At 39.0% G+C, this 14,635-nt stretch overlaps 1 protein-coding gene across 1 annotated transcript; it reads right to left on the bottom strand.

Moving 5' to 3' along the window:
• Positions 1-81: 81 nt before the first annotated feature.
• LOC121246007 (pumilio homolog 24) lies at positions 82-13,272 on the bottom strand. The gene is made up of 17 exons (XM_041143968.1): positions 12,915-13,272; positions 12,607-12,660; positions 12,002-12,063; positions 11,804-11,885; positions 11,588-11,711; positions 11,344-11,427; positions 10,788-10,902; positions 3,847-3,997; positions 3,611-3,724; positions 3,378-3,449; positions 2,291-2,341; positions 2,148-2,198; positions 1,756-1,863; positions 1,463-1,663; positions 1,156-1,230; positions 581-825; positions 82-470 (listed from the first exon to the last, which is right to left on the bottom strand). Exons 1-17 carry the CDS (start codon positions 13,158-13,160, stop codon positions 338-340), a joined length of 1,968 nt encoding a protein of 655 aa, XP_040999902.1. The 5' UTR covers positions 13,161-13,272; the 3' UTR covers positions 82-337.
• Between the last annotated feature and the right edge of the window lie 1,363 nt (positions 13,273-14,635).

Below are 14,635 nucleotides of genomic sequence, written 5' to 3'. Positions count from 1 at the left end.
AACATCTCTTCAACATCAAAATGATACAGGCAAAGCTTTGTAAGAAAAAGCTTAAAACCATCGGTAGTTCTAATACTGATGTAGAGGAATTTTGCTGTTTTTTATACTTCAAAATCTTTTCATCCTTATTATATGACAGGAGACACTCCATACAAAATTTCATTTTTTGCCTTTAAAGACTGTCAATCCAAAGAGTTCTTCTAGGTACGCTTTAAATTACATTAAATCCCTAGATGACTCGACTTGCATACGAATGTGAATCGGGCAGCAATGCGCCGGATCTCATTTCAACTCCCTTGATTAAACACTGTTCGTCCACCATGACTGGTATTAAGCCTCATTTGCTGACTGCCTGCTTGGTCCCAGGGATTTTGATAATGCCACCATCTATCAAAGGCTGCAGCTCTTTTTTTGCCAATTCACGTACTTTAGAATCAGAGGATTCCAAGAATGCACAAATTACCTTACAACTGCCATTAAAAAAAAAAAGAAAAAGGAATAGGCCCCAAATATATCAGAAATCACGTCTTGTTTTTAGCTCGTTCAATGAAATAGATTTGAAAGACTTGTGTAGCCTAACCTGTGACCTTGGGCCCACAACTCACTCTTCCCTTTCAGAGCTTTCTTCCATAAAGTACGAGCAAATGTGGGGCAGTCCAAGATGAGTTTTCTAATTGTCCGTGAGGAATGGAAATTGTTTAGAACGTGCTCCTCTTCTGATTCTCCTGATGCCGTTGCTGCAAGAGATGCTATTGCTTCATGAAGGGCATTCAACTTGTCGTCCAAAGTTGGGCGGAGAATGCCACCAGAACCTCCGGTTGCAACCTGCATGTATGACCAACAATCACTCGAGGCAAAATATGAAAGGCTAAGAATTTAGAAAGGGCAGCTTATTTCAAGAGCCAACTTGTGATTTTGAAGAATCATATTACCAACATAAAAATTTCCTCATGTCTAATTTTCAGAAAGATGTAGGGATATAGTAGTAAACAGTGTCTGATAGGAATTGTACAAGTTAACAAACACAATAACAACTGATTAAGATTGGGGAAATTTTTATCTTGATAAAATGGGGATTTATTAATGTACATTGGGGAGAATTAGACAACCATCGAACTATATTAACAAAATAACTCTAGTAAACATATTTATTACCTCATATAAGACTTCTTTGCCAAAATTTGATCTAAGTAGTTCTCCTGCACTCTCAATACATAGATCAATTAGACCCTGCAAGCATTCCAGCATCCAAGTTTTCCACTCAAGGTTAGTCATTTAACAAGTATTTTTAGCTAACTTTAGGTATATTGTTAGGTGTTCAAAATATCATCATTATTGACAATGATAATATACGAAGCATTATACAATATCTCTATTGATTGAAAGAAGTTAATAGAATGATGCATCAAAAGTAAAATTAAAATGAAATTTTATTAAAGAATCCAGAAAGAAAGCAACAAACCTCGGCAAGACCACTATTGACCAACAGTTCTTGCCTTCTTAAGAAAGGATCTTTTTTTCCTCCCTCAACAAGGTGAAGATCATCACCAGAAGCACTTGTATTGCCCTCGGCAACAGTCACTTCAGTCTCGTGCTTGGCCTCCTCGTCACTAGATTCTACAACCATTGAGGATTTTGCTTCAGAATTTGCTCCTGACTCACTCTGTCAGTGGCAACAAAACAGAGTTAGATCCAATATAGCTGCATCACCATTCGCATATGGTTCTTCAAAAGGATAAAGAGCTTCAAAATCACCTTGGCACTGAGAGAAGGAATTGATAAATTGAGAGAATTAAGATCATCAGGACTGAAATAGCGTGAACAGTCTGGATGAAGTAGCTGCAATAACAGACGCCTTCCATTCTAAAATTTACAAATGATAAAAAAGCACTTAGTAATTCAGATCCATCTCTAAGTGATACTCTACAAGTATTGTAAAAAGCAAATGATAGACAAACAAGCTACACTACACACAATAAATAAATAAGTCCTGAGTGATAAATAAGTCATTATTATTTATCAGAAAGGGGTTTGGGCCACATTAAGCAAATGCTCATGGACAACATCCATATTTGTTAATTATATAGTGTTAACTATATTTTGAAATCATTTGGCACCATATGTAAGTACATCAGAAGAGTGAGAACCTTATCAAAAACAAGCTCCTTTAAAATCTTTTGAAGCTCACGAATCACAACCTGTAATCAAGAGAGTTACGTTAGAGCCTCCATTTGAAAATGATATTGCAGTAGATGTCACAACAACTAATAATGAAAAAACAATATCCAACCTTCGTTATTAGCTTTGTATCATCAACTATAGATAAAATGCAGACAAGCACCTGAAAAGTCAATTGTGGAAAAGTGAAGCTTCCCCTAAAAATCTAGCACATATTCAATTGCAATCATATAATTCTTTTGATAGGTAATCAAGAAGTTTTATTCATAAGATAATAGGCATAGCCAAGTGCACATGACATATACATTAGTACAACTTAACTAAGATTTACAACCGAAATAAGAAATTCATGGACATTTAGCCCATCAATTGCAATAATATAATGTAAGGAAATTATCACCAAAATGAAAAAAGATGATGAACTTCATGAGCATACTTGGATGATTCATTCTCACTGAAACTTAAAGATATAACTATTTCAGTCACATTCTTACATTAAGAACGTGCATCAGATAAGAGATTAATATGGAGGGGAAGGAAAATTTGGTAGGTTAAAGCATTTAGCCAATTAGTTTTTCCTCATCAGGAATTCCGCACTTGGAGCTATAGAGAAGATCAACAAAATGATTGATCTTCCACCAAACTCCCATCCCAGTGTGTCTGAACTGAAGCACAATAAACTTGATGATTAGTTATTGAAGATATGGGCTTCTCTTTGCCATCCCAGAATGCTGTTTTCCAGGTAGTGAGCTGGCTAGCATGCATCATGCATCTCATGTAATGCAACTAGTTCAATTTTGTAGCAAACCCAATTTTACGTCATGTAAGAACAAGCTCTTTAGCAACATACTTCCCTTTTCCATATCAACAAATGGACACTTAGAGACATGGCTAAAATACATCAATTCATTCTAAATGCGTCTTAAAAATATTTGAATTTTGTGAGATACTACATGTTAGCTATATGACCGTCAATGTAATTTCAGAATATGGCAACATTTATACCCTCAATATTGATTTTCGTAAATGATTACTAAGAAGTTAGATACTACTAAAATCAATAACAACTAACTGATGTCTTTTTTTAAATTACATCTAGGAGATAGATGCCAGAAGACGAAGTATGGAAGCTAGAGGTGCAATGTTTGCCAGAAAAGTAACGCTTAAGCTGACAGGACCCTGAAATTTGAAGTCCTTACCAAACTCCCACACTGATCGTGAGCAACCTTGCTTATGTGGTCTTTCATTCCTTTGATAATTTTCTTTCTTTCCTATAGTAGAAATAGGAAAAAAGAACAAATCAGAAGTCAACAATGATCAGAGATTCAGCACTCCACAAGATAATGGTAACACAAAGCAATGACAGGATTGTTTTGCCCTTTTTTAAATCTTTTTTATTAAGAGTAGAACTCTACGACCAATTGTGACAAACCTTTGCACTTCCATGCTTGACACACAGCATCCCAATCCTGGATCCATCCTTGGTATGAATCATTCGAACAAGGAGTGCACCTGACAACTGTTGGATTACATCTGCGGCAGAGGACTTTCCAACAAACTTGATTTAGAAAACATAAGAAAGACAACAAGCAGAAGCCACAAAGGCGAGCAAGAAAATTACTCTGAAGTTCAAAAAAATTATGGTGCATTTTGAAATCTCAAAATCACCTGATCAGCTATGCTGAAGTACTCAATTAACATCCTGTGTATGATAGAGTGGTCAACTATTCCCTTCTCTAGAATTGGTTGAATCACTGAAGTCATGTGTCGTAGGACTGAAGATTTCTGTAGGCCCAGCTTTGAGATTACATCCACTAACCTGAATGGCAACATAACATTTAAATAAAAAAAAAAAACTACAGTAGCATGAAAACCAGAATCATTAAAGTATTGGTTATCTAAAGCAAGGCAAAAAAAGGTGAGCAAATCTCAGAATATGTTGCCAGCTTTCATGAGTGAAGATACCAATCATTTGACCAATTATCCAAAGTCATAAATCTTCATTAAATAATGGATTTTTCATTTTTGTCTCTTACTCTGTCATAAAAACAAGTGGGTTGCCCACGCCACTCAGGCTGGACGGGGCGGTCAACGGTGGGGTGGCGGGGAGCAGTGCCCTGCAGCCCAGCCCTAATTGGAATTATCCACCAGCTACCCTTAGTGGAATGTCAATTTTTTCAAAACGGCTCATGACTGGGAAGTTGATTCTTCATAGGTTTTTTTAATCCTTTGTACTCTATTAGATTGTGTGTGGATTTGTAGATAAGACCCTTTGGACCGAAAAGGAAGTTAATTGTTCATTCTTTCTATCAAGACTATACCTTTTTTTTTTTATAGGAATCAAGACTTTATACTTAATAATACTAACCTTTTCCTTGGAGGAGTATTTTAGCAAGCTCCTCTAAGAGCATTTTTTCCCCTCCTGGACAGCCTCCTTAGAATAGATCCACACTAATAATCTAAGGAAACTCCATATCATTGTGGCTGATTGGTGTTGTATGTGCAGAAAGAGTGGGAAATCTATGTCGACCACCTTGAACTCCATTAAAAGGCAGCCATAGCCTTGTGGAATATGACTACTTTGTTATAGTTGGATTGGCTTGGGTTATTCCTAGAAGGATAAGTAGACCTTTCACAAGCTGGAGAGGAACTTATTATAGACTTTTCTCTCCGTACGCTTTAGACTTTTCTCTCTGTACGCTTTAGACTTTTCTTGCTGTCAATGGTGGTTGGTGGTTGTTGATGGGGATTATCTGTTAGCAAAATGAACTCTTTTAGTTGTTTAGCTATAGAGTCAAAGGTTTTTGAGGTGAGAAGACTTGGGGGTAGGGTGTCCATTACTGAGAAAGGTTGGAAAGGAGTGAGCTGCATATGGCTGGGTTTAGAGACTATCAGTTGGGTGGCTAACTCATTGGAGGCTTGTTTGAAGGCTGAGAACAAAGGCTACTACTCAGCTCGACGGGAAGGTGACAGAGGCCTTACAGCCCAGCGTTGCTCTAACTCTCGGGGCTCATATATGGCTTTGGCTGTGTATGGGGGGGAGGGCGCAGGAGCTACATACTCATACCTGAAGACAAGGAAGGAATGGGGTGGAGGAAGATGGTGGCAGTGTTGAAGGACATGGGCAGAGTAGGTGTCCAAGGGAGAAACCCATCGCCTGAGATGGTGGAAACTTGGCCAACCAAGTCGTACAAGGAGGTTCTGGAGGTGCCTCGAGCTGTGCAGCGTAAGGTGATGGGAGGCTTGCAAAAGGGATTACCTCCCTTTTCGGCAGATACTCAGTGTGGAGGTGGTGTTGGCAGAGGGGTGATGGGACCGAAAGAAGAAAAAATTCTGATGGAGTTACGTGAAGTACAGGAATCGTTGGGGGAGCTAACTAATAGAGTTGGGGAGTTAATACGGTGCGTTGAGGGTTATGATCTGGAAGGAGTGGGCTCGGGTTGCCATGTGGGCCTTGGGGACACGGGTGGTGGGCTTAAGGGCCAAGGGAAGGGCTTAAGGGCCTTGGGGACACGGGTTGCCATCTGGAGGAAGAAGATGCAGGCCGCAGGTGGCCCGTCGACGAGTGGGCCTGAGCCACCGTCGTCGGACACGACGCAATCGACTCCGTCGAAGGTCGCAAAGGCCACGATGGACGTTGCATCGCCGGCGGGTACAGAACCAGAGCAAGTAGAAGAGATTTACGACGGCCTCTGTGCTTACGATGGACCGAATGTTACACAGACTGTCACGATGAAGGGTATCGGCGCACAGACTACGTCGCCGACGTCAAAGGAGCCGTCGGCGAGCAGCGATAAGGTCATAGAAGGTTCGGGACTTATACGTGAAGTTGCTCTGGCTACTGTATTTGAGCCTATGCCTTCGAACCAGACACAGACAGCCCCGATGATGTGTTTGGAGCATGCTGAACCAGACACAGGTAGCTCCGATGATGTGATTGAATCAGACTCAGCTATGGGTGGGTCAAGACTCACTATCTTGGCGGGAGCAGATTCTGTTGCTGGAAAGGAGATGGGTACCAGTCAGCTGAGCATTTATGGGGACTCTGGGGCAGAGAAGAGGAGGAGATGGGTAGCCCGTCACCCTTACAGATGCTCCCACCTCATATTGCACCTCGAGCATCAGATTGGGTACTAAAAAAAGTAGAGGAGCTTCATGGTTGGGTGGGGATTTCCTGTGAAGGGTACGAAGACCAATTCTTGGCTCTCCTAGTAGCCATAGAAGCTAGTCGCTCCACGGTACTGAAGTCGGCTGCCAAAAAGGAGAGAGAATTGAAAAGATTGCAATGCTCCATTAACTATGATAATAAGGAAGGAACCTCGGGGAGAGATAGAGCAAAAGGGAGGGACATCTCTCTTGTTAATGAAGCCTAAAATCTTATCTTGGAACGTGAGAGGAATCAATGACGTGAATAAACGACTACTTATTAGGTCCCTTCTCCGTAGTTGGAAAGTAGACATTGTTTGCCTACAAGAAACTAAATTGACACTTATTTCTCTTCGTACTATTAGGAGTTTGTGGGGCGGTTTGCATGTGGGATGGCTGTATTTACCGTCCAATGGAGCTTCCGGGGGCATACTAGTTATGTGGGACAAAAGAATGGTGGAAAAAATGGAAGATTGCATGGGGATCATGTGGTGGCATGCTCTTTTAAGAGCATAAGGGATGGTTATCAGTGGGCTTTTGCAGGCGTCTATGGGCCTAATCTTGACCGGTCTCGAAGGCTACTATGGGATGAGTTGGCCGGTATTAACAGTTTATGGGACTTACCTTGGTGTATTGGAGGTGATTTTAACGTCACCCGTTTCCCGAGCGAGAGATCAGGTGGCTCGGGTTTCAACTCACCAATGGTAGATTTTTCTAACTTCATTTCTGAACAGAATTTACTAGATATTCCTCTTGCAGGTGGTTCATTCACTTGGTCTAGCAACCGAGAACTTCCATCTTGGTCGAGGATAGATAGATTTTTAATCTCTCCGGAATGGGAGGCACAATATCCGAATCTCATTCAGAAGAGACTTCCCAGGTTGTATTCAGATCATTTCCCCATTCTTGTGAATTGTGGGGGCATCAGAAGAGGCCCAAGGTATTTCAAATTTGAGAACATGTGGTTGAAGTCAGAGGGTTTTCTGGACAGAATAAGACAATGGTGGTCTTCTTACCATTTTAATGGTAATGCTAGCCATAAGATGGCTTGCAAGTTAAAGTCTTTGAAAAAGGACCTGAAGGAGTGGAATATACAAGAGTTTGGTAATGTGGACAGTCAGAAATCTGTTCTAATGGAGGAGCTTAAGAATATGGAGGGTGTGGAAGAGGAGAGGGTTAGCACTGAAACCGAGCGGGCCCGCAAATCCCAAGTGATTGCGGACATTGAACGGTTGTCTCTTTTGGAAGAAATATCGTGGCGTCAGAAATCACGAGCTTTATGGTTAAAGGAAGGGGATAGATGCACCAAGTTTTTTCACCAAGTGGCCAACTCACATAGGCGGTACAATACTATAGATACTTTGTTGATAGATGGGGCGGTCTCTTCCAACCATACCGAGATCTCAGACCACATTGTCAATTACTATGATAAGTTGTTTTCGGAACAATTTGAGTGGAGACCGAGACTTGAAGGGTTGGTGTTTGATGTTCTTAACCGGCAGGTTGCGGAACGACTCGAGAGGCCATTTGATGAGGTAGAGGTCAGGTCGGTGATTAGGGGTATGGCGGGTGATAAAGCCCCAGGTCCCAATGGCTTCTCCATGGCTTTCTTCCAAACATGTTGGGATGTGCTTAAAGATGATATTATGGAGGTTTTTCATGAATTTCATAGAAGCGGGCGGTTTGAGAGAAGCCTTAATAGTACATTCTTAGCACTCATTCCTAAAAAGCCCGGTGCTGTAGAAGTGAAAGATTTTCGCCCCATTAGTTTGGTGGGTGGGCTATACAAAATTTTATCCAAAGTATTGGCGAACAGACTGAGTAAGGTGATGGAAGGCTTGATTTCGAAGCCTCAAAATGCATTTGTTCAAGGTAGGCAAATCCTTGACTCGGTGCTTATAGCCAACGAATGTCTGGAGAGTCGTATTAAATCGGGAGAGCCGGGACTCCTTTGTAAGTTAGACATGGAGAAAGCTTACAATCACGTCAACTGGAGTTTCTTAATTTATATGATGGAAAGATGCGGTTTTGGCTCTAAATGGTGTTCTTGGATCCTTCATTGTATTTCCACGCCTTGTTTCTCTGTTTTGGTAAATGGCACATCCAAAGGTTTTTTTAAGAGCTCCCGAGGTTTGCGACAAGGAGACCCTCTTTCTCCTCTTCTCTTTGTTTTTGTAATGGAAGCTTTCAGCAAGATGATTTCAGGGGCAGTAGAGGGAGGATTCATATCAGGATTCTCAGTGGGAGAGGCAAGGTCAGGTTTGCTTAACATCACTCACCTTTTGTTTGCTGATGATACACTAATCTTTTGTGAGGCCAGACGGGAGCAAATCCGAGCTTTGAGAGCTCTTTTATTATGCTTTGAAGCCGTGTCAGGCTTGAAGGTGAACTTGGCTAAATCAGAGGTAGTGCCAGTGGGACATGTACCCAATGTGGAGAGTCGGGCATCCATCTTGGAGGGTAAGATAACTCAGCTGCCCATGAAATATCTTGGCCTTCCATTAGGTGCGGCGTTCAAATCGAAATCTATTTGGGATGTTGTAATAGAAAAAATGGAGAGGAAACTAGCTGGTTGGAAGAGGATGTACTTATCTAGAGGGGGCCGGGTGACTCTCATAAAAAGTACTCTGTCTAACTTACCAACATATTTCCTTTCCTTATTTCCGCTCCCTGCTAAGGTGGCTCATCGCATGGAGAAAATTCAACGGGATTTCCTATGGGGAGTGATCAAAGATGAGTTTAAATTTCACTTGGTGAAATGGGCCACAATTTGTTCCCCTATCAAAGAAGGAGGTTTGGGTATACGGAATTTGAGAACTTTCAATCAAGTCTTGCTTGGCAAATGGTTATGGAGATATCACCAAGAACGGGAGGCCTTGTGGCGAACCGTTATTGCTTTGAAGCACGGGGAATCTTGGGGAGGGTGGTGTTCTAATGCGGTGAGTGGACCTCATGGAGTTGGGCTTTGGAAACACATTAGAAGAGGGTGGGACACATATGCAGCACTTACTTGCTTCAAAGTCGGCAACGGATCTAAGGCAAAGTTTTGGCATGACTTATGGTGTGGTGATCGGGCGCTCAAGGATGTTTATCCACAAGTTTATAGCCTAGCAAGAAGGAAAGAAGCTTCTATCGCAGATCTTATTATCTCTTCCAATGGCTCTTCCCAATGGAACCTTACTTTTCATAGAGATGCACAAGATTGGGAGATGGACGACCTTTCGGCTTTTTTTGATTTTGTGTATTCCACTAGTGTGTCGGGGGAAGGAGAAGACAAGATATGTTGGCGTCCATCTAAGAAGGGAGTGTTCACGGCTCGCTCTTTCTACCATTCCTTAATCTTGCACAACTCAGTCCCGTTCCCATGGAAAAGCATTTGGAAGACAAAGGCACCTCTAAAGGCAGCTTTTTTTGTATGGACAGCATCTTTGGGGAAGATTCTTACCATAGATAACCTAAGGAAACGTGGCATTATCGCTATAAATTGGTGTTACATGTGTAAGAAGAGTGGTGAGTCCGTTGACCATCTATTACTACATTGTGAGGTTGCCATGACTTTATGGACAGATGTCTTAGCACGGGTGGGGTTAGCGTGGGTGATGCCGGAAAGGGTGTGTGATTTTTTAGCCTCTTGGAGAGGTATTAGGGGCAACACTCAAATTGCATCCATATGGAAGATGCTACCTATTTGTCTATGGTGGTGCATTTGGAGGGAGCGGAATGCAAGATGCTTTGAAGATCAAGAAAGATCAATGGAAGAGCTTAGAATTTTGTTTTTCAATACTTTACTCCATTGGTCGATTGTAATTGATTTTCATGGCAGGTCTTTTCATGAGTTTCTTGTATCTCTAAGATAGACATTGTGATCGTGTTCATGTATATGTCCCGTGTACTTGGACACTCTATGTCTCCCTTTTGATCAATAAAAATTTGTTTACCGATCAAAAAAAAAACAAGCTGGAGAGAGTCACGGTATCCAAGCAGTGTAAAAACATGGCTCCCATATTTTATTGTGGTGTATAGGGAGGGAAAAGAATGATAGAAGTTTTGAAGACTTCAAGGGGTAAGGGATGAGCTTAAATTTTTCGTTTGGGCAGCTGCTAAAGATTTTAATGGATTCAATTTTCATAATTTCCTCATATCTTCTTCTATTTCCAATTAGGTGTTTCTCTTGAACACATTTTATGTACTTGAGCTTTGCCTTTTGTATTTTTCAATAATATTTTCTTATTACTTACCAAAAAAAATAATGAAGCAATACCTATAAACAAATAACTTTTTTGAACAGTAAACAAGAGTTTTCTTGGTGAAATAGATAGGCATATAGCCCAAGTACACGGGGCTACTTATCAACAGAAAATTATAATGAAGTATTAAAAAGAAAAGTAATTAGAGAAAGTAAACCAACACCCACCCAATTGGTAAAGTTTGAGAGAGAAAGAAAGGGCGGGATAAAGCTTTACCTGCGCTCTTTCATTGAGACCAGGTCCTTAAACAATTGAAGCTCTGTAGAATACAATTCAATCAGTAATTCCTGCTTTTGTGCTGCATTTGCTAACTCGTATGCATGTTGAACAACTGCCAAATAAGAATACAACCAATAGTTAAAAGAATATTTAAACTCTGAGGTTTGAGAAAAATATAGATGACTATCTACTGGAAATACATCCATTGGCATCACCTTTAGGAATTACATCAATTGTATGTTAAATTTTAATAGGTAGTGTCAATGCCGCAAGTAAATGATATAGTTATTCTCCTTTTATGGCTCTCAAACTCCCATAAAATGTAATCATTCTAAGTTGCAGGAGAAAGACCCTATATCTTTTGCAAGACATGGACATGGACATGAATAATTTAAATCAATCATAAGTTAGGTGATTACAAAAGAGAGGAAGTAAAATAAAAAATGCCCATATTTCTAGCTATAGCCTGGGTCATATCGCTCTTGCTAATCCAATTATTTGGAAGGAAACTCAAGAACAGAGAAAAACTGCACTGGAAATTGTTAAAACATACCAACTGATCCAACCATGTGGCGAAGAAGAGAAGCCACACGCCCATGGAGGGAGGAGATAAACCCTGAAAGCTGTTTTTTGGAGGCTGCAAATAGAAAATAGAGTAACTTGACCTCAAACGTGGACATAAACAATTATTTTTTTTTATAAGTAAGAAGCAATTGTATTGATAAAGATAGGACATAAACAATTATTGTAAGAAAAGCCCTCTAGTTTCTCAGTTAATTTTATAGGCTAACCCATACCATTGTCTAACATTTTCTTCACCAGATGAACCGCATAGGTGTTGCACACAAGATTAAGAAAATGTGGTTGAAGCTCTTCAAACACCGCATCCCTTTCAGATTGTGAACAGTACTTAACAGAAGTCTATGGTACAATAAACAGAATGTTACAGGCTACTCCGAACCAAAAATGGAACTTGAAATCAATGCCATTGCAAAGTAAACACTGAAAGATACCTGCAGAACACGAGAAGAAATATGGGACCCAGCGATTTCAGGAATCTTGCCCTTCATCTGTTGTAGAGCTTCAGTCACGAACCTTCAGATAATAAAAGTCATAACAAAAGTGAAAAAATGAAGGAAGAAAAGATGGATAAAAGAATATGCCACAAAGTCAAAATTTTAATCACTTATTAGATGTAACAACATGCATACTTGGATCTGTCTTCTTTCGCAATATCGTGGCACCTCATCTTTTCCCACAGAGATGCAAGCTCCTACAAAAGATTAGAGATAAATAAATAAATGAGCCAAAAGCCACGATGAGCTCAGCAAGTGGGTTCACAAACAGGACTTAGAAAAATTCTGTTTTCACGTGGAAAAAGAAAGCCATGCTACAATGCTTTTATTGGTAGAGTTAAATACATACATAATATTAGTAGCTTTTTAACCAAATATATTTTTTTAAAATCTTATATATATATATTTAATATTAGTATATGCTACAACAACGTTTTTTTTTTTTTTTTTTTTTTTTTATAAGTAATAAGAAGTTTTATTGAATCAAGTATATAGGCATAGCCCAAGTACACAAGAAGTACACAAGAGAAAACACCTAAATAGAAGCTACAAGAAGAACGCTTATAATCATTCCATTAAAAAAAAAAAAAAAAAACTCATTGTGAATGTTAAAATACATGTTAGACTAATACGATCTCATAAGAAAGAGTTCTTAGTGATAAGATGCCTATACGAAAACCACTACGGATCATGGGTCAGTAGAACAAACGAAGGAAAAAAAATGAGTAAATAATACTCACATTCTCAAGAGCGTAATATCGTTTCCTCTTCTTCTTCCTAGCCTCTGCCAGCTCCTGCGATACATAATAGCTCAAGAAATTTAAAATAATTAAATATGTAACCCTTTAATCGCAGTCCACCAGCTTCGGTTTCCCTCCACCAACTTCAATCAAATTTGCTAATTTGACTACTAAAAGACTTATTCGTTTCTGAATCAGCACATAAATGCAGTTAACAAACCTGTCCAATTTACCTCCAAATTGGGATGCTAAAAGCATAACATTAGACACACGCAAAAAGACTGAATGAAAATGTGACAGTAAACGACCTTGGCGTGGAGGCGACGCTCTCGCTTCGACATCGGAGCCTTCTTCTCCTCCCCGGTTTCCGTTTTCATGAACTTCGATTTTAGTGGTTTGAACGGTTTGTTGGAGCCCTTGGGACCTGACAGTCTCTGGGAGACGAGCTTAGGCTTCTTGGAATAGGTGGAGCGGTCCGGTGCTTCGGCATTAGCACCAGGAACTTGCTTCCTCTTTTTGGTCTTGTCGCTATGCTGGTGGGACTTAGCCGCCATTGAACTCGCCGATCACCTCTGAGAGGTCTCGGGGTTTTTAGCACTTCAAAAACCCTTCTTTTCCTATTTGCGGAATTGGGTATGTTCTTTTCGGGTAGGTTGGGAAAACGGGTCGTTTTTGCCCTGGCTCCATATATACAATTACAGCGACATGTGCGCCTTTTTAAATGAAGTTCTATGTCTGGTGTCTTCAGCATGCGTTACCCAAGACGGATGTTATTAAAGCGACCATTGGCTCTCTAAAGTGGCAACTTCTTACAATCCGAAGTAGCTAATGCGGCGGTTGCTTCAGTTGTAAAGACGATCTTCGGAACCCCCATATATCTTCATTTTTTTTTTTTTTTTGATAAGTACATCTTAAAAGAATAATTAAAAGAAGAACAATTATATTTTAAGATCTTTACACTACAAACCATCTACGTAACATGATTTAATTTAGAAAATAAATTTTTTTAGTTAAAAGAATAGTAATACATGCCCAACTTTTTTTTACTGTTGTTTTTACAACCATGTATAAATGAAAATAATTACGTAAAATTATTCGATGGAAACTTAAAATTAAAAAAATTAATATTCTTATAAAAAATGATACCATCACATAAACGGATTGTGAAATAGATTGCAAAATAATTGTGTCAATATCATTATTGACTTCACAAGTTGTAGTCTATCTTTTGTTTGTAGTTTCAAAACTTTTCTTATATAGATATCTATGTAACAAAATTTATAAGTATTATCAATACCATATTGGAAAGCTCGTAACAAATACAATATGATATCTCTATTTTAATATAGAGAAATGATTTGTAGAGTTTTAGAGTATGCAAGCTCCACGTATTTCAATTAGAGTACGCATGACTTGTACATATTAGAATTATATCTAGCATGCTCTTTTTTATATTGTGATCAATTTTTTTTTCTTTTTCTTTTTTCAATTATATCGTGATAAGATTTTAAATCTAAGCTCTTAGCTTATCAATATTATTACAAAAAAAATTATTAAACCATCTTATCACTTTATTTTTAGACTATACTTTATTTTACAATTTGTCTCGTCTAAGATCTAACCATTGTGATCATATCACGCCACCTATTCTTGGTCGATAACAATTAGATCTTAAAGAGATAGGAAAGTATAATTAATGTTTCAATCTAGGGATTAAGTGCTAATTTTAATAGTTTAATGGTCAAAGTGATAATATGGAAGGATGAATTGGAATGTGACTTCCCAAAGCCAAAAAGCTTTGCATATGAAGCTCACGTGGAGGTTTGGAACCATGATCCTTCTCTTTAGGTTAGGAGTCGTTTGGATTGAGAAATACTCTCAACCTATCTCATATCATCATTATAACTTTTTTCAAATTCTCACATAAAATATAATAAATAAATCAACTGTTTCATGAAATCCTAAAACAATAATAATATTAAAAAGAATATTATAATAATATTTTATTCAACTTTCATTTAAATTCATT

The sequence above is a fragment of the Juglans microcarpa x Juglans regia genome, chromosome 1S (assembly GCF_004785595.1).
Source record: "Juglans microcarpa x Juglans regia isolate MS1-56 chromosome 1S, Jm3101_v1.0, whole genome shotgun sequence".
Classification (NCBI taxonomy): domain Eukaryota; kingdom Viridiplantae; phylum Streptophyta; class Magnoliopsida; order Fagales; family Juglandaceae; genus Juglans; species Juglans microcarpa x Juglans regia.
The sequence above is the reverse complement of the archived record's forward strand: the minus strand, read 5'-3'. Positions and strand labels throughout refer to the sequence as shown.